Raw genomic sequence first — 27,152 nt, forward strand, 5'->3', positions numbered from 1 at the left:
CGTTGGCAGCATTGATTTTTCCAGCAGAAAAGAATAAGAATGTTACAGCAAGAAGAGAAGATCAAGAAGAAGAAGTAAAAAAAACTAAATTGTGCCCGTGCCGAGAATGGTGGATATTTGGGTTGTTGTGGGTGGTAAATTCGCGTTTTTTAGAGAATCAATTTACAATGTTGGTGTCTTATTTTAGTTTCAAGGATAGTTTGGTTTAAATGTTTTAGGATTTCCGAAAAAGGTAAGTTTCTTGTTCCAGATAATAAAGCCAACATCTTCCGCGACCAAGGGAAGGGCCCAGGTTACTATGAAATCTGGAATTAGGCTAGGCCTAACATTTTCTATTAACATCTCCCTTAAACTTTTTGTCACTTAATTGTAGCCCATGCAAAGATCTCGACTAAAAAATCAGTGTTCAAAACGGGCCTGATTTCAATTCGTATGGTTTCAGAATGAGATAGGGGGGCCTAAGAGGGCAATGTATTATAGGCTAGTAGGCCTAGCCTCTGTATATCAACTAGGTCTAACTTAAGCTACACCTTAGGTAACTTAGTCCGTGGTTGAGATGACTGAAATTCCTAGTTTAAGTGTTAGGGCCTAGTTAGGCCTCCTACTGTAATAAATTTAAGAGAGCGAGCGAAGCTTTGGCTGCACTTAAATTAAATCAACTGATTGCTCAGTTGGATTGGTGCAGGACAGGTCGTCAATGTCTACCAGGCCGCGGCCTGAAGTTAGGTCCTACACTCATTTGAATGAAAATATTGATTATTCGATTGTTTCATTCAATATATCGTTTGGTTAGTTAGGATTTTTATTCGATTGAGTGTCCAGGACCTAAAGTAAAGTGCAGCCGAAGCTTTTTGAGATCGGACCTTAACTTACGCTACCTAAATCCCCACTAAGTTAAGTTAGCCTAAATCTTGCCTGTGTTATTTCGGCACATCTCAGACAAGGGTGCATCAGACATGATCAGGCTATGGTTGACCTCAAAAATCAAAATTTCTCTGCGGATTAGGCCTACCTACTTTAAGTTATAAGGTGTTGTCAAGATTAAGAACAAGTTAACCATCAATGGCTTGCTAAGTTAACTTAATTGAGCCATTTTTGGAAAGATAAGTTTCAAGCATGAACAAAACCAGTAAATGGACACTAAATTAGTTTATTCGGGTGGTTCCACAACTGGGATATATTATTAGATTAAACATCAACATAAGTTAGGCTAGGCCTACCAATTATAATTTGGTTCAATATTGACATAACTTAGACCTAAGTTATCATGTTTTGAAAAATTTCCCAATAGACCCTAATTATGAAATGTGTTACGATCTGTTCTCGTTTTCATTGGTGTTAAGGCTAGGCCTACCGTATGTTAATAATTTTTAACATCGAATTGAGTGGTCTATTCAAGTTACATTTTATTACTGGTAGGTATGTTAAATAGGCCTTTAAACAAAAAATAAGCTAGCAATATCTATGAACGTTAAAAAACAAATTAACCAAATTAACTTTATGATATCATTTCTGCATAGGATTTGAAAATGTAAGTTTGTCTAAGCTAACTTATGACTTAGGGTGAAGTGGGGTAAGAGTAACCGGGGGGCTAGTGTAACCACGGCTTATCACTCAACTAATAAGATAATTTTATGACCTAAATACTATCATATCTTGTTATTTGGACCTTCCTTTGTTATATTTAGCCTTAAGAATGCATATAAAATATGTGCAAGTAATAGTTTTAGAATGTTTAAAAAAGGCTTACATTTCCACTCCATCGGCAAGTGCCAACCTCAAACTTTGACAATTTTTCATACTCACATTTTTAATGTAAATTTGACAGTTTTTGGTTTACAAACTAATTTTTGCATGTAGAATCGGAATATAATTTCAGATCTGTGCTATTTCCTATTGTTTAGATTTTACAAGCGTGGTTACACTTACCCCTGAAATTTTGCAGTCGGGGCAAGTGGCTTTTTGGATTTGGGGCAAGTGTAACCAGGGTGTAACTCATATAATATTCAGTATAAAGAAAAAAAAACTTTGTTGTAAATATAAAATTAGGAATTCAGAAGATAAGGTAAAATTTTACACATATTTTTACTGAGTTAAGTTGGTTTGAAGAAAAACATAATTGTTTGTGAGTGAACTGCTTAAGTGATTATATAACTTTACGTTAAACTTACCCCGTTTTATAATTTAGGATTTTCTTGCCCAAATGTAAATAAAAAAACAATATTACTGTGAGATATATCCTACACATGTTAAACAACATTAAAAACCATGTAAGTACCAATTAATGTTGTGTTTTTTATGTTTTAACAGTAATCTTTCCGTTTTGCATGTTTTGCGTTTTTCACAAAACGCGAGAAGAGGTTCACGAAAAAGTTTGTAACTTGAGTAAAAATTAAGATATTTTAATAAGTCAAAAAGTCTTGGAATCAGCAAATGATTTGGAATCTGGCCACTTGCCCCATGTCTCTTTTTCAATGCTTTACATATTTTTAACAGGCAGGGGTTACACTTGCCCCGAACCCTGGGGCAAGTGTAACCACAAAACGCAAAATTTTTAGTCATTTTTTATTACCAAAAAAGATTTTATTTTTTAATAACAATGCATATTGTTTTAAAGCCCATTAGTCAATGTTTATGCATAACAAATTTCAGAACTATATCATGTATAACAAGATGGCAATTTGAGGTCAAAGCTGAACTATGCCAAAACGTGGTTACACTTACCCCACTTCACCCTAAGTTAACCTAGTCCTAGTTTCTTCCATTTTTAGTTTTGGATAAAACTACAAAAAACAACCTTCAAAACAACAAATTTAGGATAAAACTACATGAATACGAAAGAAACAACTTTAACTAATGCTTTTGTGATTGTTTTTATTTGTATCATATCAGAGAGAATTAAGATACAGAGGAAACATTCAATGGTACCGGTACCCCTTCCGCTCTCCTCTCCCCCCTCCTCATCCCCCTGACCATCACATAATAAGGCACTCACGCTGTAGGAAAAGCCTGTGTGGTACAACTGCTGTTTTAAACAATAGCCGTTCAGAGGGCTCTTCCTAGCTTTTAGCTAAGTATAATTCCACCCACCCATTCTCGAGCTAAAAGCACACAGTTGTTCCGTAAGCCCGTTTCCTCTGTAGGCCTATATCTTACTTCTCCGTGATCATATGGAAAAATTAAATTTGATGCAATATTAATATCGATCCAAATTATAATCTATATCTGCCTACTATAGCTTATTTTGATAGGCTACTTAATCATATCATATAATATATCGCAGGTTTTCTGTGGAACTTACAGGGCACGGTATCTGTGTTAACTGTCACTGACAACACATTAGCAATCACTCCCATTTTCCCCAGCATCACTCCTTCATCATAAATCCATGTCACGGAATTACATCGTCACTAGTAACTTAAAGTTCCAAAATTATAAGTCATGAAAAAGATGAGTTAGCTCTATCTAGTTTTAATTTTGTTTAATGTAGCTGACTAAGATTATTATTTTTTTTATATGAATGAATGCTTGGAATTTACATGTAATAATTTTAGGCTCTCCTGTAGCTTAATAATTAATTTTAAATTGTTATCAGGACAGACACAATGTGGACGGGAGACGTACAGAGTGGTTTTTCCACACAATGGGCTCTCAACCCATCGACTTATCAAAACTTACCAAATGAACAAGGTATGTATGATATCTCATGTACTTGCTTTGAAATAACTGGCTGATGATAGGTTAGCAGTAGCCTCTAGTCATAATTCCTCTCAGAAGTTTTTTGCTAGCCCAGTGGTTAGCGTCTTGGACCTTGGTGCGTGGGGCACAGTTTCAATCTTCAGTTATTGACAATCATTTCCAGGGTTTTGGACTGCTTTCTTTGAATGAGTTTGACATTCTTATGAAATGACACTTTTAGTGTGAAAACAGAAAAATGCCTTCTGATGTGTATTTAGGCCTACCATACTTGAATCCTGGTTTCAATAAAACGTTTTAGGCGTATTAATACGATCCAATATTGAGATTTCACTTAACTACAAGTCAGACACTTAATTGTGAAAACAGGCCTAATTTCACTAAGCCATCTTACCTTTAGTTAAGTCATCATTTATTTAGTTGTAACCTTGTCCTTACCCTGTAATTTACAGAAAGTGGATTCTCCAAACCATATATTTACTAGACGGTAGCCTACTATACTTTTGCCTAAAGTCCTGTTATTATTTTCAGTGGATTGGGCTTCACTAGCTCAACAATGGATACAGATGAAGGAGCATTATCCGCAGCTAACACCACCGGTGCCCCCTGCACCCCCACCACCTTCTATACAGGCTGACATAGAGGCGGGGGAGGCGCCCATGGACGTAGCCAAGGACGATGTCCCCCCCGCTCCAGCCCCGCCGTCTGCAGCATCTCAAGGTATGCAATGCATTCTGGCATGTTTACCTAATACCGGCTAGGCCATTTGGACTTGAAAGTCATGGCTTTATAATTTGTACCTTGATACTCAATTGTAATTTGTGGTTATAAAGTTAGCTGGCCTTTTGATTAAATTAGTTAGTCAGTTCAATCCTAGATGAAGCGTGTTACTATAGTTTATAGTAACGGTACTGGACTCATAGGATCGTTAAGGCTCAATATAATCAATCAAGTGTTGCGAGCTACATTCTGAGTTGAATAATAATGATCTTAAATTAATTACTGAGCCAAACCACATCCATATCACAGCCATTTTGATGATCTAATAATTTCTAATGCATCTAATTAAATATAATAAGGAAAAGAACACTGAAAACTTCCACTCGTACCTTATGGGTATGAGTGTGCTCTAAAGTATAATTTACATATTAAGCTGAAATAATTAATAGTTCCCTAACCCCTTAATCCCCCCCTTCCTGAAAAAAATTAGAACATATTTTAAAATTACTTAAACTAAGGAAAACTTATCAATTCGGCGATGGAGTCCAGCCTTGACCATGGCGCCTACACCCTCTTGACTTCGGAACACGACTGGTACTCTGTCTCTGCGCTTCCTACCCCCTCCCCCGTTCTCCAGCAGTCAGCTGATCTTTAACGTCTGATGCGTCGCCGCAGTGACGCAAGCGTCACATAGAAAAAGCCTGTTTTTGATGGTTCTAAATAAGACCCAAATGTTTTAGTTTGTCTTCTAAATTAATTGTCTTGGCTAAGTAACTAGCTGATATAACAAGGAGCGTCATCTCATCCATTCAAAACGTAACTTATATGACACTTATCTTTGCTTACAATAGACACCCCAACGTGTCAGCATGAAAATCTAATCCAATAATCTGATGTTTATAAAGTCTTTCTTTCTCAGCGCTACCTACTCACCAGTAACCTTTCATCATTATTACTTCAATAAACTACAATAGCTATCTCACTTTTTTATGTGTTAAGTTACCTTTATCCAAGTATGGTCCTATATTTCAAATCGGCTTTAAATAATCACAAATTAGCTATCTTTGGCCCAGTATTAAGCTAAAGTTACTAAACTAAATTAGCTGAGTTAAGTAGGCCTAGTTAAGTTTAGGCCTGCACCTCAACATAATTGACTTAAATATTTTAACTTTTTCAGTTGTTTTGTTTTTTTGTTGTTTCATATTTTTTAAATTATTTTAAATCACAAACAAAAGGTTTTTTGTCCATCTCATTGTTTCCCGGTTGCTATGTTAAAAGAGATTAAAGTGTCCTCAGGACCTCCAGATGGAAACTGGGGAACTGGAAGCTGGAACAACTGGCAGCAGTGGGGTTGGGGATGGAATGGCCCACCAGACTCATACAATGCGCCAGCCGCAGTCCCACCTCCTGCCACTTTTGACTATAATCACGGAGCTTCCATGCCGGACAACTTTGACCAGGTGAGATTAGACAAGTTGATATTCAGGTTATGTTTGTTAAAATATCACATACGGTAACAGCAGTAGTGGCAATTTAAAACTTTAAATAGGCCTAGTTGAGTCCTACTAACTCAAACCTCAGTGCGTTGCCATTGACAAACGCACTGATGTCCATCACAGTTATCATACAGTGAAATTTTCTTAGTAGCCTACAACTTTCTAAAAGTCAGGTAATCTAGCATGACTTATGGAAACAATCTACATAATAAGGATCTAATAAAGTGTGTGAAGGTTTGAAATTGTTTACATTTTGATTTAGGCTATAGTTGTTTTGTTAAATTCACATTTTTTCTGATACAGTAGACCCCAACTTAACCGACGTCGCATTAACCAATAACCGGATTATCCGCCTCGATCGCAAAATATTACTGTTTGTTTTAACCAACCTTGCTTTGAAAGCAGTTTGGTTTAACCGCCGCTTTCTGATCTCGGCATTTCTGCAACCACTCTCGGCGATGGGAACCTTATGCTTATCTCTACAGGATGTGACTTACTATGTTTTTGAAACAGCTGCTATTTTTGTAACATAATCTAGAATTATCGCTACAGTAAAGAAACAACACAACTTGTAGGAAGGGCAGGGGAGGAGGTTAAGTACTCCAAGGTCAAGATAGTTTTTGTGACTCAAGCCTCCAGTGAGAGGTTATGAATTAACGTCCAGTCTCGTAACAAATTGTATGGATATCTTATAGCAAATTTATATAATCTTTTATGTCACATAAAATGTCATAGTACCAAAAACTAAAGGAACATAACATGTTGAAAGTACTGCACTCCCTGAGTGGCTCACTCACACTTATGTTTTTTTTTTTAAACAAAAAGGCTAAAGTTGGTCTATTAAGATTGAATGTCAACTTCAGTATCCACAAGTCAATGCTGAAATTCTTCCCATTTGGCAAAGTAAAAATAAATATAAATTATTTGGGAAGATAGGATGTTAAATCATTATTGAAATATGTAAACATGTTTTAACGAGTCTTTAATCAGCAGGGGCCGCCGGGGTACTGGTCTGAGGGTACGGCCCCGTTTGTACGGAATAAGCCTTCGTCTGATTGGAGGCCTGAGAGAGCCCCTAGTAATCGGAGGCATTCAGGGAAAGTAGAGGAAGTGGTGGAGCCAGACACTACAGCGTTATTTGGTAAGCTTTATAATCTGTATGCTCTAATTTATATACCGTAATGCTATCTAAAAAAATAAACATTTTTTAAATGCTCCTTGAGAGAGGGTTTATTCTAAGGGTAAACTCCCAGAAGCTGGGTTTTCTTGGGGCGAAAACAGAATGCGGAGAAGCGATTTTCTGCTTGTTGGTAATGTTCTGGTCTGCTTCTAGGAAAACAGTACCATTAAATTACCTAAGACAAGAGGAGAGCAGATTCCGCACTCTTCGTTCTGCTTCCTCCCCTAGGAAAACCCAGCTTAATGTTCTTTCTTTAAAATATTTATTTTGCACCATGCAAAATATTTGTACAAAGAAGTATTCTTTTCATAGATGCTGCCAAACGTAAACAATTACCTGCATGGATCAGAGAAGGATTGGAAAAGATGGAAAGGGAAAAACAGAAGAAATTGGAACGAGAAAGGCAGATCAAGGAGAGGGAAGAAGAATTGTTGCGTCGCAAACAAGAGGAAGAGGAAGCACTAGCGTCTGGCATACCTCTGAAGAGCAAATTTGTTAGTTCAATGACTTTTTGATGACATAGCAAAGCAATTATCAGCGTAGAGTAAACAGACAGTTGGCTGCAATTAATGTTAACAATTTATTTTATCGTGCTAACCTCAGGTCTTATTTTCCATGGCTGTATGTTGAGTTGTGTACCAAATTAAGTTATGGTCTTTATTGATAGTACACCATCAAGGAGCTGGGTTTTAATTTATCTTTTAAAATAATACATGTAATTATATTATTAATGCATTCATCTATCCATTGTAAAACAGTGTTTTCTGTCAAATGTCTCTACTTTGAAATTCAGAATTTGGCGGTTTTATTTGCTTTAAATATAATTTGATTTAATGTTTTCTAATCATGAAATCTATGCTTTACGCTTTTATCACAAATATTTTTGACCAAGCACATATGTATTGAGGGTTGTAATTTGTCAGCTTAACTCATTCTGTAGTCTTGTTCATGCATACATGCACCAGTACCAAACCCGTTTACAAATATTTCTTATAGCCTACTTTTAATATTTTTCAGTTATCCATTTAAACTGTAAATTGTAACTGTTCTTTGACATAATTTAAGCTTCATTAACAATGAGTATTTTATTTTAATTTTTTGCTCTGTTGTATTTGTATTGATGCGTTCGATTGTTCGATTATAGGACACTGATTCAGAAGAGTCTGAAAAGGAGGAGGAGCCAGAGTCAGCTGTGAAACCTAGAAGATCAAGATTTGACCCAGCGTCAAGCCCTGAACATGTGAAACCAACAGCAACAGCCTCGTACTCTCCACCTCCCGTCAAACGTAAATCCAAAGAGGAGATTACGCAAGAAGTTGTAAGTTGTGGAACCAATCATTTTACTCATTTTATCTTAAAAAGCTGTTCCTTTAAGTCAACAATTTAAGAATTGTATTTTTTTGTGTGTTTAGTAAATTATCCCAGGTTAGAAATACTCAGTATCAACAATCTTGTTATTTTATCTATGTCGTTAAAAATTAATGGTACCATAAACTGACAACGTGGTGTATAATCCGGAATTAATTGTCCGAGTATGTAATTGGTATGTAACGTAATTGGTTTATTAATTGTCCGAGGTTTAGGAATGCGATTATCAGTTTGTAGAGTTCATAATCTAACATGGATCCCGTGACAATTTAACTGGCTTTTTCACATTACAATGTTTAAAACTGCTATACTCTAGTAATTTTTAGTTATTTCTCAGTATTTTTAATGCAAGTTTTTAACTTCCAGTGCCACTGAAAAAGTTACTACTTTGTAGTCAATGATGACGGCATTGTGATAAAAAATGCTGGCTAAAATTATTTATGCAGGCATAAAACCTAATGTCGATTACCTCAAATAACACTTTGGGACCGTATAAGTGGAATTAGCCCCAACTTAAACCTTGGAACACTTGAATTTAAGTTAAAGGTAATGGATTCTTCTTAAAATAAAGCATTAAACTGATTTGATGGGGTTCCTTAAATTAACTCGGCCGAACGGCTTAGAACAAATGGATTACTTATGATATACAGATTGAAGGATAGTAATTTAAGCCTCATTAGGAATCCGTATCACTATTACTTGCATTCCTATCTTCAAACGTGCATCAATCTTTTTTTTACTATTGCATAATATCATTGAAGTAATAGAAAAGTACCTCCTGGCATTTATTTGACTGGATATTATTTAGTTGATATAGATTTTTACCCCTACATTTTTCAATTTCCAGATGCAGAAAGTGAGATATGTCCTGACTGACATTCTCATGACCGTCACCAATGAGGAGATGAGGAAGATCGCAGATGAAGTTTTAGCTGATTTCCGTGCTAAAGGTACCTTTGGTATAAAGTTACCTGGTTCTCAATGTCCACAAAGAGACATTTTACCTTTTATTCAACTGACCAAAGTTAAAGTCTAGCAGAGGTGCTTCAAACGAACAATAACAAACCTTGATTACGCCAAAAAACATTTTAAGTTGTACAAGTGATCTGTGATTAAATATTTTTAGGATTGTAAAATGATATAATTAAACTTGTATAGTTATTTGATAGTTTTTATAAAATTTATATGAAACACAAATCAGTTATATTTTTTCCTTAAACATCTGGTTGTACGAAAACTCAGTCGCATTAATTGAGAAGTGTGTCGACTAAAGTTCAGCTATGATCATTACCATGTCAATTTATAAATGGAGTAAATGCTGCAGTAACCTTCTTTCAAGAGATGATTGGGAAATTAATAATGCCAACTAACAATTTACAGATTGGATGATTATCTATAGGTTTTTGAAGGGATTGTGGGTTATTCAAAGATTTATTTGAACTTTTTTATCAAATGTCACATTTTTATCTAGTTTTCATCTAAAGATTGTTTAAGGTTTTCAGGCTTAAACAAGTGTATTTGATCCCAATACTTTGTCTGCAGTGAACTGAGAAGCAGTCAGCAATCCCAGATTGTAGCTAATGATAGCCAATGGAAGTGCTGAAGTGCTTGTAACTAATACAGTTGGTTTCAGAGCCGTACATTGTGATGTCTGTTAGGTTAGGTTGGCGGACAACCCCGTTGTCAGTTGAATGTTTGTCTTATGTAAGTTGTTCGGAGGGCCTTGGTCACTCCAATCTAACTAAAACTCTTTTTATGAAAGCTCCAGCCTCACGGTTACGTCAGACCCCAGCTTTAACTTCCCTTACTGGAAAACTAGGTAAGTTATTATGTCTTTGTGTTGTAGTGATTGAATTATGTAGGACTATTATCACACCAACAATGATAATTGAATCTAAATCACGCTTTTAACACCTTAATGTGGCTTGTAAAATGTGTTGTTACTGATTTAATATAAGGCTTATTATTTCATTTGTTGGACCAAGATCTTCACAGTTTCACGTAGAAAGTTTTCTAAAACTAATACCAAAATGAATCTAAAATGTAGTGAAATGGCCAATGTTTTGTCAGATCTTTGGATTATGATTATCCCAGTAATTTTTCTTTAAACTTCCCAATTAAAAAATAACTTTGCTTAACAAAACTAAATTCATGGAATGGCTTCCTAATTTTTTTTCTTTTTATTAATTTACAAGTGAGAATGATGTTTATAATCAAAAGTACTAATCTTTAAATTATCTTATAAAAAGATAGGGCATTTGCCAGGAATTATTAAGGAAATTGACAGGAAAGCAGGCTTACCTTTAAATAAGTCCATAGAGACACATAACACATCACAAAATTAAAAGTAGAAATTTTCGTGGTCACTGACCACTTTTTCAACCACTGGAGATTGGAGAAAAATACCAATCTCCAGTGGTTGAAAAAGTGGTCAGTGACCACGAAAATTTCTACTTTTAATTTTGTGATGTGTTATGTGTCTCTATGGACTTATTTAAAGGTAAGCCTGCTTTCCTGTCAATTTCCTTAATCTTTAAATTAACTTGCCAAGTTATCAATGATAAAATGAGGTTTTTTAAACATTTATATTCAAGCTAAATCATTGTGCACTTTCTCAATGTTGACCTTTCTAATGCCCAAAAGTAGATTTTATGAGCATCCTACCATATAAGCATATAAGTAGGTTCTAATAGGTTCTGTAATAGAAGATTGGAATGATTTTAAATCTAGTTTTTAATTTAATTCTATAATTTTTTACTGTTCTGATATCCCAGTATTGATCTTATGTTTTATATTATATCAATATCATGCAACTACTGTAATACAGTAGATTCCCTCTTATCTGGACACCTTTTAACCGGACACCGGTTTTAACCAGACTACTTGGCAGAAATGACATCTCTTTAACCGGAAAATTTTTATCTGCACATCGGTTTAACTGGACTAAATCGGCAGGAAGTTGGTGGTACTGAAACGACTGTTCTAGTGGGAAAGATTTTAAAGAAAGATTTTTTTTTTAGATTTTTCCAGTGATCACGTGTCTAAATACAATGTTCTCCTACATTGAAGTCAAATATAAAAAAACAGTATACTGTATAACACTACACAGGTTACAGTATGCATGTAAACGGTCCGTTTAACGAGTTTTTGGGGATATCGGTTTAGCGGGAATAACCGTTATCCGGACTGGCCTCAGGTCCCAAGAAGTCCGGTTTGAGGGAGTCCACTGTATCTTATTCTAAAAACATCAATATTTTATTTGTGGATGAATGTTTTTAAAACTGGTTAACAAGGGGTTTGTGAACAAGGGAAATGTTAAGTGATTTTTGTTTAAGTTGAACTTTTTTATATATCTCACTTTATTAGGCAATGTCTAAACACCATTGTTTTCTACAGGGCTGGGCATCTATGACTCTGATTCCGAAGATTCTTCCAGCGAGAGTGAAGATGAGCGGCCTTCAAAACAAAACGGGATCGATTCTGATGACGAACTTCGGGTGAGTTGGAAAACTTTTTTTAAATATCTTTACAACACAAAAATAGTGTTAACAAAAAATTCTAACTCTTGCAAATGTAGCTTTCAAAAATTAATGTAAAATGTGGGCAATAAAATCATTCTCCTTGTAATTCTTTGTTGAAATTAATTTCAAATAGGAAAAATAGTTAACTGTACATTTTAAAGACTATATGAATAGATGTCCTACATTGCTTTGGTATTAAATTGTAGGTAAGTAACTAGTGAATATGCTAACATTATACTTGCGATGTCTTTTCCTGATTTATTTTCTTTAACCCAAGTATTTGTCAGCCAAGTGATCCATTACTTGTACCTTGAAAAATGTATTCTAGAAAGAAAGTAGTACTGTCAGTACCTGAAGGAAATTCCTTGTAGCACTGTTCATTGGAAAAAAAATGCTGTAACCTAGAATTAAAAATATCGGTATTGGAACTTTGGTACTGTCGTGAACAATAAGATAATGACAGCTTTGTGCTCCGACAGCAGGTGAATTGAGGTGCTTGTACCATAAATTCATCCCTGGGTTACTTGTATTATTCATTCATTAACATTAGTAATGAGTCTAAACCCAAACCCAAAACCTAAAAAAAAATTTAAAAACGTTTACGGCAACACCCATGAGCAACTGATGCCATCGCAGAGATATCGTAAGCATCTGCCAATTTCTTCTACCCATCCAAAACCATCTGTAGCAATCTCGGGAACTCCAAGAGCATTCGTTGCAATTGTGGCGACATCTTAGTCATCTCCCGTGATCGCCACAACATCGATGATAATCTCCTGTGATCTCGGCAATAGCGTTTCATCCATCTACAATCAGGGTGTCCACATTCTGGAAAGTCATGGAAAATAATTCTGGTCTTTGAAAGTCATGGAAATAGGCAAAAAGTCATGGAAATCACCAATGATGGATGGATTTCAGAGATCGTTTCAATGATCTAGTCGGCCGTTACCTCGACTCTTGTAGCATTTTTCAGAATTTTTCACAAATATACGACAATTCAATTTATACAGTTGTCTTAGTTTATGGGTTTTGAGTTTGTATTTAGTTCATTGTTGTACCTGTTGTACGCCATTGTTATCTGTTAATACGTATTTCAATATTTTCTGTCTAGGCAGTATTATTCGTGTGTTTATGGTATATTATAATTTTCTAGTAAAGTTCGTGAGTCATGGAAATCAATGGTTAATGGTCATGGAAAGTCAGGGAAATTAATGACAAAATTTCTGTGGACACCCTGTACAATTTTCTTGCTTAATTCGACTAAAATAAAAACTAATAAATTAGCTACGTTGGCTTTAATGGTAAATATTTGACAATTAAAATTTGGCAGTTCTATGTAAAATTCGTTATATTTTCCTTGTCATCAAAATATTTGTGTTATACTGTAGAACCTCAATAAATCGAATCCCAAGGGGAACGGGAAAACTTCGAATTATCGAGTACTTCGAATAATAAAGGTTCGATTTATCAAGGTTCATTCTCCCCAAAATTCGATTTATAGAGGTTCAATTCTTTGTTGAACGTACACTACGGCTCATAGCCATTTTTCAGTGGAAAGGTTATGGAGTAGCGCGAATGAAGTAAACAAAGAAATGAGTCATTGGCAGACACCCTCTCAGTTTTTTGCCCCTCGGCTACGACCCTTTTATTATTAGACGGGCACCTGTTCTCTTATCGCATGTTTGGAACTTTCACTTTTTACAATGAATGATGGGCAAATCAATATCAGAGGTCCGAAAAACTGACTGGTACCATCACATTAAATGTTTAGACTAAAGAAAATAAGCTTTAAATGTATAGATTTTAAAAAAATACCCCCGCCGCAGCAAACCTGCAGACTAAGCGAATTTTCATTAGCCTGATAGGATTTCACATTAAAATGCCTCCTTAAAAATATCATATTTATTCCCTATTTAAATAGAATTAGTTTAACGAGTACTTAGGTTTGCTACAACAGGGAGGGTAAAAAGATGTTTTTTTTTTATGTTAATAGTTTAGTAAGAAATGAATGTATTTTCCAAATTCGATCAAAATATGTTCATAAACAAGTAAACTACAGCAGTTGACTTATTCTCCATAAGAATAACATAGGGATTTTAAATTTACAATTTTTTGGAATTTTCTCTGTAACCATTAGGCGCACAATAACGCTTCAATATACTAAATTATTTGTTTTTTTAAGCTCTACAAAATGGTTTGGAAATAAATTGTAAAATTTTGTGTTTTTAGGGTCAAAAATGGGAAAAACCTATTTTTACCCCATAAAACCCCCCATAAACCCCCGTTCCCGTAGTCCGATCATGCTGGTTCGCGAACTCGTTCGAATAAATGTAGGTTAACACGTTTGTACCAAATTTCATCAAAATCGGATCATTTTTGTTCGAGTTATCGTGCTGACGGACACATATATATATATATATGAATTTGAACGGATGGTGTTTTTGGCCTCTAGGGACCTCAAAACAAAAAAAATAATCGGTCCCGGGTCCAGGTCTTACCATGAGTACTACGGTAATAGCTTATTCCCTATATGGGAAATTCGCTAAAAGCATGTTGGTATACTTTAAAACAGACCGGGAAATAAATAATAACTCGTTTTCAAATTCAGTACAGTATACGTATTTATTGAAATCAATGACAGTACAAAACAAAATCAATGTCAATGTATTTAACAAAACATACATTTGATTTTTAAAGAACATTTTAACGCAACTTGTACAAGTTTTCAATAGCCTACCGTACATTTACAAACTGCAAAAATGGAATACTTGTATAGTCATTTTATTTAATACAAATTGTGAAAATATTTACTGTATTTAAAAACAATGTGTCAATAGATAAAATATTTCTTAAAATCAAACGAAACTCAAAACGATGACTAACTGATGTACTGTATTGAAAATGGTTACAGTGTAAAAATGTTTACTTTACATTTACAGTGGAAAACAATATATTTGCTGATACAGTACATCATAAAACAGAGATAGGCTACAGTGTAAAAATACTGTATTTACTTTACATTTACAGTAGAAAACAAAATATTTGCTGATACAGTACATCATAAAACAGAGATAGGCTACAGTAGGAGCCTAAATGTTTGTATAGTTAATGATGTATGGTTAACTCCTTATACAGAAAAATATTCAGAAATTGTAGTTTGTCTACCTGTTAGAGTAACTTTGTCCAGCGCGTCGTCCAGTACAGAAATTGATTTAATTGTTTGGTCACTCATCATCGTCTTCTTTTGAAGAAATTTGCGCAAGACATCAATTGCACAACGCGCATCACTGAGTGTCGGGTCCGGGTCCGTTGCTTCGTTCTTGTCGTCCGCTTCACCCTCGTCGTCGCCCTCTCCTACATTATCTTCTAGACTTGGGTCTTGTGCAACGGAGGCGATTATATCCGCTTCACTTAGTGCCCCACTTGTCGCCACATCGTCATCAAAATTGACAAATTCCTCGAACGTTAGATCCTCAACATTAAGAGACCGTGTAACTTCATTCCAACGCGTCGGAGGCTCGAGTTCATTATTAGGAGGGTCATCAACCACACTGATATCCACATCTGTGTCTTCTGCATTTTCTTCGGGTTTCTGAGTGAATCCACTTTTCTTAAAACAATTTTCGATTGTTTTCTCAGATACATTATTCCAAGCCTTTGACGCCATCCACATTGCGTCAAGCACATCGATTTTTGTGGGGCTGTTTTTTTCTAGGTCACTTAGGAACCGGCGAACCACTTCTTTTCTATAAAACACTTTAAAGTTCTTGATGATTCCTTGATCTAGAGGCTGCAGTTTGGATGTCGTATTAGGGGGTAAAATCACGATTTTAATGTTTTTTAGCTTGGGTAAATCACCATGGGCTGTACAATTATCGATGAACATAAGAATTTTCTTTTTCTTCTTCTTCATATCATTATTAAGGTCTTTTAACCACTGGCCGAAAATTTCAGATTTCATCCAAGATTTAGGGTTTGAAGTGTAGTCCATCGGGGAAACTTTTTACACCTTTGAAACAACGCGGGTTTTTGGCCTTCCCAATCATTAGTGGTTTGAGTTTAACTGATCCAGTTTGGTTTGCACCAAGTAGCACTGTAACTCTCTGCTTACTATTTTTGCCTCCATGGCATGAGTCTCCTTTGAACGCTAATGTTTTATCCGGTAAGCACTGATAATAAAGTCCAGTTTCGTCCGTATTGAATATGTCGTCGGGTTTGTAGCCCTTTGTTAGATCGGGTATTTTTTCCGTCCATTCTGTACACAACTGATCGTCCACACTAGCACTTTCGCCCGTTATTCTATTAAAAACAATCTCGTTTCGTTTTTTAAAATTTTGTAACCACCCATTACTTGCCCGAAAGTTTGTTTTACCGAGTTGAATAGCAAATTCAACGGCTTTTTCCTGTAAAGTCGGTCCACTTACAGGTAAATTTTTATCCCGGCATTGTTTAAGCCACTGCAACGCACAATCTTCAATTTCTTTAGATTCCGGTCCTTTTATTCTCTTCGATCTTGATGCATTGCTTTCATACTTCTCCTTGTGTTTTAAAATGGTTGACAAAGTGTTGGCCGGTATACCAAACTGTTTAGTGATTTCACATTTTTTCTTGTCACCTTTTTCTACTGCTTCGATAACTTTTAACTTATCCTCGTAGGTAAGTGTCTTGTACGAATGTTTTGCCATGTTGGCTAGAAAAACTCACTAGCACTAAACACTCTATAAAGGAGACACTGTATCTAAACTACTCGAGTACACGCACATGACTGAGATAGATTGCAACAGGAGCGGAAGTTGGATTTCCTGTCGAAACACGACGCAGTAAAGTACAGTATCGATGTTTTGAATCATAACGAATTCCATACAACTTCGATTAATAGAGGGTTTCTTGCTAATACTTCGACTTGTAGAGGTTCGGCAGTTGCACGATTTTGAATTGTAGAGGTTTTTGGACTAAAACTTCGATTTATAGAGGTACTTTTATGACGAAAAATACCATAAAACTTCGAATTATAAAGGTGTTTCTCGTGAAATATTCGAATTGTAGAGGTAAAATTAACATTGCAATAGTTAGGGAAGTTCAAGGGGAATTAAAAAAATTCGATTTATCAAGGATTTCGAATTATTGAGGTTTGATTTATTAAGGTTCCACTGTATACATTCTTTCTAAAACTGTGATGGTAAACATGTTCTCACAAAGTTCATGGCTCTTTGTATGAAACCAAAATGTTTGTCCCTGACAATGATTGATTTGGTGTTTCAGTCATCTTGTTATTTCAGTAATTTAAAACCTCATTAAACCAAAATATAACGCTCACAATAGTAGTAATCATAACAACGACTCATTCTCTAGTTATATAACCTAACAGTAAAGCACAAATTGAGAAATTAAGGCTAAAATAATACAGTAGAAACAAAATTTTGTTGACACTAGCGCCAACGTACTTGACCTAGACATGAAAAACGAGCTTCAAAATTTACAATGGGATGAGAAGTCTACTTGTGTTGGTTTGGTTGGTACTCCAATCTTTACATTTTTATGGTCTTGTGGGTACAAAAAAATACCTTATAGTGTACTTACTTAGGGACTCAACTTAAAAAAAAATTAATTTGTCTGACTCTCCAGTTTACTTTGCAATTTTCTACTAATATTCCCTTCAATTGATGTACGGTACCTTAAATACCTGATGGCTTTTTAAAGAAAACGGATTTTGCAGGAACGAATCAGTCGCAAGAAGCAGGAGTTTGCAAGGATTGAACGAGATATTGAACATGAAGTTGAGCTGCAGGAGGAGCGTGATAGAGAGAAGCAAACTGAGGAAGACGTGGAGGAAGAAGACAGACAGGAACGAGGAAAAGATATGGGACAGGTAGAACCTAAGCCGGTTCATCTTGGTAAGTTCAGTAAATTTCTTTTAGAAAATATTTGAATTTTTAAGTGATAAATGAAAGAATGACAGAAAGATTATTGTGAATCAAAGTTTACAAATTATGTTAGTTTCTCTCTTGATTTCAATGTTTGGTATAGGAATTCAAAATAATACCAAAAATAGTACCGTATCACCTCTTGTGCCTGACTCGCCAAATTTTTTAACTTGATTTTTTGTGTTTTAAATTCCCAAGTTAATGTACTCGTGTTGCATTTATGAAACATCACATCACTGTTGTTTACCTCAACACTTTCTCTGAAATCTTGTTATTTTTCTTTACATCCTTAAAAATGTTCATATAGCCATTTCTGTGTGAAATATTAGTACATTTACCATTAATTAAGATTAACTAATCGAATCCGTTCATTTGATAAATGAATAATTTTATGATACATTTGCCCATTTTATGAACAGTAACTTTTTTTGTACAAAATATTTTGAAATCTTTAAGTGTTCAACTTTGGATTTGTTGAGGATTTACTGATTATTCAAAACCAGATAAAAAGCCTTTAACAAAAACTCATGCTGTAAAGTGTTTCTGTAGAAGAAAATATGATTATTTAATTTTCTCCTGTGTCCTTAAAATGCTCATATATTTTTCCCCAAGCTCATCATATCATTCTTTAAACTGGTTTGTACAAGATATTGTATTTAATGCATATGAATGTTCACAAAGTATTTTCAGTGAACATTTCCTGGTTGAGTAAATGTTAGTGATGGATTTTTTAGGTAATAGGGCCGAAGTTGAAGCAGAAAAACCAAAAGCAATCTCTGAGTTAAAATTTGAGCGAAGCAAATTGCAAAGCTTTACCCCAGAGCGGTCACACAAAGAGAAAGAAAGTTCAGTAGACTGCAGCGAAGATTCAAATTCTTCAAGCAAATCGTCGTCTTCTAGCAGATCTAGCTCGAGCTCTAGGCGTAAAAAGAGAAAATCTTCAAAGAGAAAGAAAGAAAAGAAAAGCAGTAAGAAGAAGCGGAAGAGGAGCCGCAGTAGGAGTAGCGATCGAAGGAAGTCACACAAGAAGTCTAGTCACAGTCACAGGTATGAGAGGGAGAGGTCACGGTCGAGGTCGAGGTCACGTAGCAGAGGTCGCGATCACTACCGTCGCCACTCCAGCGAGTCGTCACACAAACGTAGACGCCACAGCTACTCTAGGTCCCCGGATCATTCCAGGGGTAAGAGGTCTAGTCACAGAAGTCGAGACTGATCTCACCTCCTTCACAACAAGGTTGTATTTTTTATAATTTTTATTCCTAAGGTTGCACTGATTCTGCTTTTTGTATCTATCCTAGTTTATGATCACTTCATAGTCAATTGACTGAGTACCAAAAGATCCTTTCTTTGTGTTATGTGCCATATAAAACAATGAAAAAACTTTTATTGGTATTTACTAAACAATTCTACAACATGTTTCAGTGTTTCAGTGTTGAAAATTGTTGATATGAGTGTTATTAGAAATTTACCGAGTTTTCCTATGTTATCCTTATGTCAAATAAAAAAAATCTTTCCATTAGTTGTTAGCATATGGAAAGATTTTCATTTCTTTTCCTTTGGTTAATTTAAATTGTAGTTAAAACAATTGTTGTCTTCTAGCAGCAACCAAAGTATTTTTTGAGCCAATACTATTTGTTTTAAGGGTGACTATTGAGTAAATTTATGTATTTTTATGAATCTGTTTGTATCTACCGTAATTAATGAAATTGCAATAAACCAACAGGTAATTTGCTTCATTTTGGTGCTGAGGGTATTAAAATTTCATATGTAAGCAAGTTAATGTAAACGTCAACTCAACTGGTGCTTGTTAAATAAAGGTTAAGTAAGAAGGTCCTTCAAATCTTTTGGAACTTATTTGAGCCATAATTAGTTAAGGTTTGTTGATTTGTAACGTAATCGTTACATGGGCATCCATCAATATGGGATCTGGGGGCGGTAAGAAAAATTTTGTTAATAAGATTCCACATTAACAATGTTTTTTTTGACTGTGCAGTAAAAACATAGAGGTTAATTTACGCATATGACCAAGAAGTTTAGGTCAATAATGTGTAAAATCATACATGTTGTACCTATATTTTAACTATTTTTCAGGGGAGACTGAGACTCTCCTTTTTACTGGGTTTTGTTTCGTACCCTCCAGACCGTCATGAGTTAGATGGACGCCCATGAACCGATTACAGGTTTTTAAGTACCCATGCTTATTACAGAAAATTCTGTTTCAGGTTCCAAAAGTGAACTGTGCACGACTCTATTCCAGTTAATTTGGATTGGAAACCTTTGGTGAAGAATGTGCGATGATAATCTTAGTGACTTATGTTTATTTCAAGTTGTGTTTTGACATTGTACATATGGAGTCATGCTTGTATGTATGTAGTTATATAAGTTAGATTTAACGTTTTTAAAGTTTGCATGGGGAACGTCAATATTGTTATTGAATACAGACTGTCAACTTAATTTTATGCTTGCCTTAAAGCTCACTTTGAAGAAAGTGTTTGTTCTGTTAGAATTTTGAGCTAAAGTGAATATTGGAAAATTTATTTTTTATTTTATTATAACAATTCTAGTATTTTTCTATTTTCCAGTCCAGTCTTGTTATGTGTTATCATTTTAATGTAAAATGTGCCAAAAGTCCAAGAAGTGTTATTAAAGTACAGATCTAAGAACGTCTTCTGTATATTTTACATATGTTAAATTTAGGTGAAACAAACCTAAAAAAATTGTGATATTAATTCAGTTAATTAACCAATATCTTTGTATCATTTTCTTGCATAATTTGATTCTGAATTTTAAAGATTCATCGCCTTTTACTGAAGAATTATTTTAACACCTCGCAGGCAAATTCAAAGCGTCATAAGATCTGTGTTTAAAAAAATTAGTATCAAAGATTCCTTATAGGCTATAGAATTTTTTTTAATATATCCCTGGAAGTCAAAAAAATTGATGCAAAAGTCGAATTTGATCATTTATTTATTAGCCCATTAAATTGGCTATGTCACTGAAATGTTAGTTGGAAGACTGACTAGGTATAAACTGGCATACTTTTGCGGTTTTTAATTTATTGTTCCCTTTTTTACTAATGGCAATAAGTCAATCTTAATAATTGTACATTCAGAATCCACCAAATGTTTCTGAGGTATTGTATATTACTTGTTTCCTTCTGTTTTCCTTTGTAAAAGTTGACTATGCGGCTGTGTAGCACATAGCCTGTTACATTATTTATGTGTACATAGTTGATCTTTTATTACTTTAAATATGTAAAGTTAAAAGTTACTAAATAATATGTTGTGTTTTATTTCACTCCCTTACAACAGTAGCTTGGAGGTACTACTATTTCTTATAGCTCATTTTCTTTTCTTATTAAAACATTTAAACTTAAGGGTGCGCTCTACCTCAGCTCGGGCTTCATTAGTTATGTTGTGCCATTCCTAAGTCCTCTCAAATAACTCAGTTAACTTTTTAAATTGTGTTTTATCTGAAGAAGGTTCCTTACTCCTTACTTTCAAATCTATGACTCTCTGGCTTTAATTTCCATAAAAAATAATAATTTTCATGATTAAAATGGTTTAGAAAAAGCTTATTTTGAGGTATTTACCAGTCACTGCACACTTAAATTTCTAATATTAGCACTAAATCATAACCATACAAGGCTACAAAAATAAGAAATGAATAAATTAACATAAATGTATTTTCAATCGGTTAAGAACTAAGTCGACAATTATGGAGATCCTAAACTCTTGCATTAGCGGGCGGAGGACAGGTAGAGCGCACCTTTAAATTGCATCAAGTTGTGGTGTACCATGAAAATAATACCAACCATTTTGACCAGTTTAATATACTTTTTATCTTTTATTATCATTATTTTATTATTTTTACAAAACTAATAACAATTTTCAATTGTTTCCGATGTCATGTTTTAGCCTGTGTTGATTATTTAATTACCTGTGTTAAAAAAAAAACTATTCCATTTGTTTTTTCGTTGCTGTAAAACTTGTAAATTACTTTGTAGTCTACCAAAAGTGGCTATTTTGGATAGGGGCTGATATCATAGAAAGTATAATTCTTTTCCCTTGCTCTAAATTTACTTTCTCTTGTCTTTGATTAATTCTCCATTCACCACGTGCACTAGTGTTTCTTTATAATTATGTTACAATTTCAATCCTCTGTTTTTACTCTTCATTGTTGAAGACTCTAAACAATATAAATATAAACATGTGGTATACATAAGAGGTTTTCACCTTACAAGTGAAATTTGGTGTTCTATTAAATGGGCTTTGCCTCACACGTAAATCTTGAGAGTCCACTGGAAAATGCCACTTTCAGTACTTGTACTGAAATATACTATTCCAGTACCTACCTTATAATGCACCAAAGTTATAGTAACATATTTGCCCATAAAAATACTCTAGACCATGAATCTGGTAAAGAAGAACTTCTAGAAAACAGTCTGGTGACGAATCTGTTCGTATTTAAAATTAGTAACTTTGTTATTCAGGCAGATATGTGTAAGAAATGGTGCATATTTATACAAAATGGTTATTAGGGATGGTGAGCTATTGAAAGATTCTTCAGTGGGCAGATTTCGTGTTAAAAACTATTTGTTTTTCAATTTGGGCTGAATCAACAAAACTTGCATTAGCGCTGTCAAAAAAAAATCAAATTGAGTCAATTATAAGTATAACAAACTTCTTACTATGAATAACTATAAACTACAGTGGCGTAACTACAACAACTAACAAGAATGGTTTGGGGGGGGGGGATGGATGAAATCCAAGTCCACACTCACGAAAAAGGGGTTTTGGGAAAGTTTAGAAAAATTAGTTCTCCACTCACGTTTTCAGGGGACTATTAAAACAACTGAAGTGCAATAACTTAATTATTTATTACAAAGGTTGGTACACAAAATGCATACAAAATAATAAAGCTTACAGGAATGTAAATAGTTATAGAAATCTTAAATAAAAAAAAATAAAATCGAAATAATCAATAGAAAACTAAAATGCACTCCAAACTAAAACCTCGCTTATCCCCAAAGGTTCAACGTTAACTTAAATAAGCACTATTAATTAATGCAACATTTATTAAGTACGTATTTATTATATACGTAGTAAGAACGCCTTCGTAGAGTAAACGCAACAACAAGCGCGCTCCTGTATTGCTATGCATTGACTTTCTGAAGGCGTTAAACTACATTTTTTATAACAGTCTCAAAAAATTCTAGGAGTAAAGTTAGTCCCACTCGTACAATTGAGACCCGTCCATCCCTAAAAATAAATAAATATATCTTAAACCAAATATTTTTTTAATGCCCAGAAATATTTTCAACTTATTAAAAGAATGATATTGGGTCAATTTGCTGAATACAAAAATCCAACAAACATTTTTAATACAATAATAGAGATCTGGAAGTAGAATATTGAAGAACTGCTTTACACCTTGTGATGAAATCACAGATAAATAACTTAGATTTAACTATGAAAAATTATTAGTTATCACTTGAATTGTACTATCAATGATTGAGCTGTCTCATTGATCATTTAGTACTTGTTTGACTATTAAGCAATGTTAATAATATTTTCCTAGTAACTTTAATGCATAATGGTTTAGTACTGGTATAATTTACTTAAAACAAAAAGCTTCTTTCTGCAATATAGTAGTTAATGAATCGGTTCTCTGATAATACGGGAATCAATAAATTTGTTTTGGCATTGCAGATAATTTATTGTGAAATGTACATTGCACTTTGTTAGTATATCTCAGTTATATGTAGTGCCGTTCATTTGCCAGTATTCCTCGAAAAGTGTTCTATTAGGTATTAAACGTATATATGAAACGTCATTACTATAGGTATTTATTTTAGTACTTTTTAAATAATGATAAATTAGGTAATTAAGGTAGCCTATCTAGTAGATTTCAATAATATTTTGACAGTCATTACTCATTAGTCATTATAATGGTATAGCGCAATATTAAGGAGGAAGTTGGAATAGTTGTTTCATTTGTTGAATTAAAAATAATGGCACAAGTGAAAAACAGCAACACAGTAATTAAATCGGTAAATAATAAACCAAAGAAGGTAATTGTTATAGGAAGCAAAATTGGTTACTTGGTTATTATTTTGTTCCTACAAATGTGAGGAAACTGGAATTTTCACAGAATATTATCAAACCCTACTTCATGAACTGTGCAAAGTTTCAAAGATTTCGACCCATAGACTATATAATATAAAATTAATCGCCTCAAAACCTCTTCTTGGGACACCCTGTACAGGTGGATATGTCTACTTCAGAATCCAAAAGTCAATGGTTTAATCCCCATTGCTATGATTGTATATCTGATTTGCACAGCTGATATGTTCAGTGTGTGTCATTGTTGCGACAGACGGTATCAACAGCTGTTTAGTGTGGACTGTGGCAGGTAGGCGGAAGTGTTTTGGGAGGAGTCTGTCAGTGTGCAGTTCAGTGTAGTGTCGGTTCGCGTTGTGTCGTGCGGAGTTGGGTGTGTAGTGTTATCAGTGGCTTATCACTTACCCGTACTGACCATCTGCTGTTATCATATGTGTGTCACCAGGTAGTATAGATTATTTCGCCATTTGGCTTTTAATTTCTGGATGCTCGTAGGAGGGATATTGTTTAGATTTTTTATTTATTAAAATGTTATGAAGTAGAGGGTTATTTAAATTGTTGATAAACGTGACTTAATGTTACGATTGTGTGCAAAAATTTAACGGAAACAAAGGGAAACTTAACGCTTTGTTCGATTTGAAACTAATTTAATAGTGACGAATTATTTGCTCAAAAATGTTGGAATAATACAAAACAATTTCATTTTAGTGAAATATTTTCACCTTATAAATACATATTTTGTCACTTTATAATTGTGATTACAGTACAGTCTAATTAATTTGTAATTGTTTACCAAAACATAATATCGCTGAACATAAGAAATAGTGGATTTCGAGGGAAAGTGTTTCTTTTAAACGATTTTTCTATACTTGTTATTGTATAATTTTGCACATTGTATCGAATTTACGATCCGATATGTTTGAAGCTGTAAATTTTACTTGACTAAACTAATAATTGTTTAGTTTTATTGTAGTTCCTTCTTTTACTCCACTGAAAGCTATTTTCTATTACTGTATCACGTAAATTTTCGATCCTAGAGTTGCAAATATCTGATGAAACCACACTCAATTCTTTCGTGCCTCAAACCACATAGAACAAAATTTCATTACCCCTGTATTTTCTCTATAAATTTGGTTTCTCTGCGATTTAACTGTATCAAGAGCATGCGCACACAAACAACCCAAACCTGTACACCAACAGAACCGTGACAATCTAACTGCTGCTTGATTTAGAATGAACTGTTGCACTTGGACGACTGCCTGATTGAGCTAGTTAATGAAGACACTTGTAAGCTGCTAGATAACAAGACAACTAACTATATAGCAATATCTCGTAAATGTAGAAACCTGCTGTCATGTCAAACGCTTTAACTCTGCATGTGTTTTATATCCAAAGATTTCCAAAAAGTTGTTCAATTTGTTATGTTGTTCAATTATATGTACGTCTGGAGAAATGTTTTTGAGGTAGATTTACGGTTGTTCTGGAGAAAATATTTTAAATTTTAGGCCTCCTAAAACTCTTGCATGTTTATGTGGAAAATGCACCAAGAAGCCCTTGATAACTAGCCTATAGTATGTATGATAGAATCTGTCTACCTGGAGGCTGGCCAACGGCATAGGATAGTCACATGTAGACTCCGGTCTGAAGACAGGTTTTATTATACAGACTATAATCATAAACGTATGATCCTGAAGTAGCAACTATAAGCTACAAATATCATCTCACTCTGTTCTACCTTCGTGTTTCAATAGTTAGCTTAAAATACAGCGTAAGTCGTCCTAGGGAATTGATTTGATGACATTTTTATAAAATACCCCCGCCGCAGCAAACCTGCCGTCTAAGCGAATTTCCATTTGGCCGAATTGATTTTCAATTGATCTATTTAAATAACATTAGGTTGAACGAGTACCTAGGTTTGCTGCTACAAGGAAACTAATAAAGTAGTGTGTTTTTAGTAAAATATTGATAGCTTACTATAAAATAAATAAATTTGCCAAGTTTGATCAAAATATATCCATAAACAAGCAAACTACAACATTTTACAATATTCTCCATAAGAATAACATGGGAAATTTAAATTTACAATTTTTTTAGTTTTCTCCGTAACCAATAACCGTACAAAAACACTTTGATATACTGAATTGTTTGTTTTTTTAAGCTCTTTAAGAATGTTTAGAGAAAAATTGGGAAATTTTGTGTTTTGAGGGTAAAAAGTGAGAAAAACCAATTTTTACCCCATAAAACCCCCCATAAAACCCTGTTCCCATGGACCGATCATGCTGGATCGCGAACTCATTCAAGTTTATTCCGCCTTACACCTTCAAACCAAATTTCATCAAAATCTGATCAAAATTACTCAAGTTATCGTGTTCACGGACACATATATATATATAAATCTATATATATATATATATACCTATATATATATACCTATATATATATACATATATAAAAATTTGAACGAATGGTGTTTTTGGCCTCTGGGGACATTAAAATGAAAAAGTAAATCGGTCCCGGGCCTAAGTCTTACCATGAGACCTACGGTAATAGCTACTTCCCTATAGGGAAATTCGCTAAAAGGTTATGTCCAGAAGCTTGAAGGTTGTGGAATATAACTGTAGAAAAATATTTTCTGTCAAATTTAACCTACTGTATTTCCAAACATCCTAAAGTGACGTGAAGCCTGTAAATTGCCGGCGTAAAAGAACCTTGAAACCCCAAATGTCACCTTTTTGCAAAACACAGTTTTTATTCTGCAAGTTATAAACTATGACAACAAAGGTCCTGCGTGCTCCCAGACATCAGAAGACAGAAACAGGTGTAAAACGTGTCTTAATATAACTAGACACTCCGCCAGACACACGTGCAACTCATCAGCTGATACTCGTGTCGTCTGTCAATAATCACATGACATAAATTTTCTTTTGCTATCAAATTGACAGTGTGTATTGTGTATTGAACAGGAAAAATTAAAATATGTTATGTGCACATTTGTTAAGGTGTTAGGAACATAAAAAAGGAAGGCGTTTTTTTTTCAACAAAAAGAAGGTTGTACTACATCTCAAAATAACATTTTCTCCAGCCTTTTTGTAATTGTGATGTTTGATGAGATTGAGACATAAAAG

General features: G+C 34.3%; 1 protein-coding gene across 3 annotated transcripts; it reads left to right on the top strand.

The window, feature by feature from the left end:
• The first annotated feature begins 90 nt into the window (after nucleotides 1-90).
• Nucleotides 91-21,183, top strand: LOC128992388 (arginine/serine-rich protein PNISR-like). 3 transcript variants are annotated; one of them, XM_054415943.1, is made up of 13 exons: nucleotides 91-232; nucleotides 3,596-3,690; nucleotides 4,228-4,416; nucleotides 5,704-5,876; nucleotides 6,903-7,053; nucleotides 7,405-7,586; nucleotides 8,237-8,410; nucleotides 9,308-9,410; nucleotides 10,223-10,279; nucleotides 11,857-11,957; nucleotides 17,698-17,875; nucleotides 18,640-19,139; nucleotides 20,128-21,183. In XM_054415943.1, exons 2-12 carry the CDS (start codon nucleotides 3,606-3,608, stop codon nucleotides 19,116-19,118), a joined length of 1,872 nt encoding a protein of 623 aa, XP_054271918.1. In that variant the 5' UTR covers nucleotides 91-232; nucleotides 3,596-3,605; the 3' UTR covers nucleotides 19,119-19,139; nucleotides 20,128-21,183. The 3 variants fall into 3 exon arrangements, with proteins under 3 accessions (XP_054271918.1, XP_054271919.1, XP_054271920.1); XM_054415944.1 differs by having other exon boundaries at nucleotides 6,906-7,053; XM_054415945.1 differs by having other exon boundaries at nucleotides 5,713-5,876.
• The last annotated feature ends 5,969 nt before the right edge of the window (nucleotides 21,184-27,152 follow it).

Source organism: Macrosteles quadrilineatus, unplaced genomic scaffold (assembly GCF_028750875.1).
Source record: "Macrosteles quadrilineatus isolate MER2022 unplaced genomic scaffold, UCM_ALF_1.0 Scaffold_4__1_contigs__length_99947679, whole genome shotgun sequence".
Classification (NCBI taxonomy): domain Eukaryota; kingdom Metazoa; phylum Arthropoda; class Insecta; order Hemiptera; family Cicadellidae; genus Macrosteles; species Macrosteles quadrilineatus.

What these genes read in the sequence shown, in the direction of transcription:
- LOC128992388 (XM_054415943.1), top strand. Translation starts at nt 3,606, where the DNA reads ATGTGGACGGGAGACGTACAGAGTGGTTTTTCCACACAATGGGCTCTC. An exon ending in AGACACTACAGCGTTATTTG is followed by an intron (nt 7,054 to 7,404) that starts GTAAGCTTTATA and finishes TTCTTTTCATAG; the next exon opens with ATGCTGCCAAACGTAAACAA. An exon ending in TTCCCTTACTGGAAAACTAG is followed by an intron (nt 10,280 to 11,856) that starts GTAAGTTATTAT and finishes TGTTTTCTACAG; the next exon opens with GGCTGGGCATCTATGACTCT.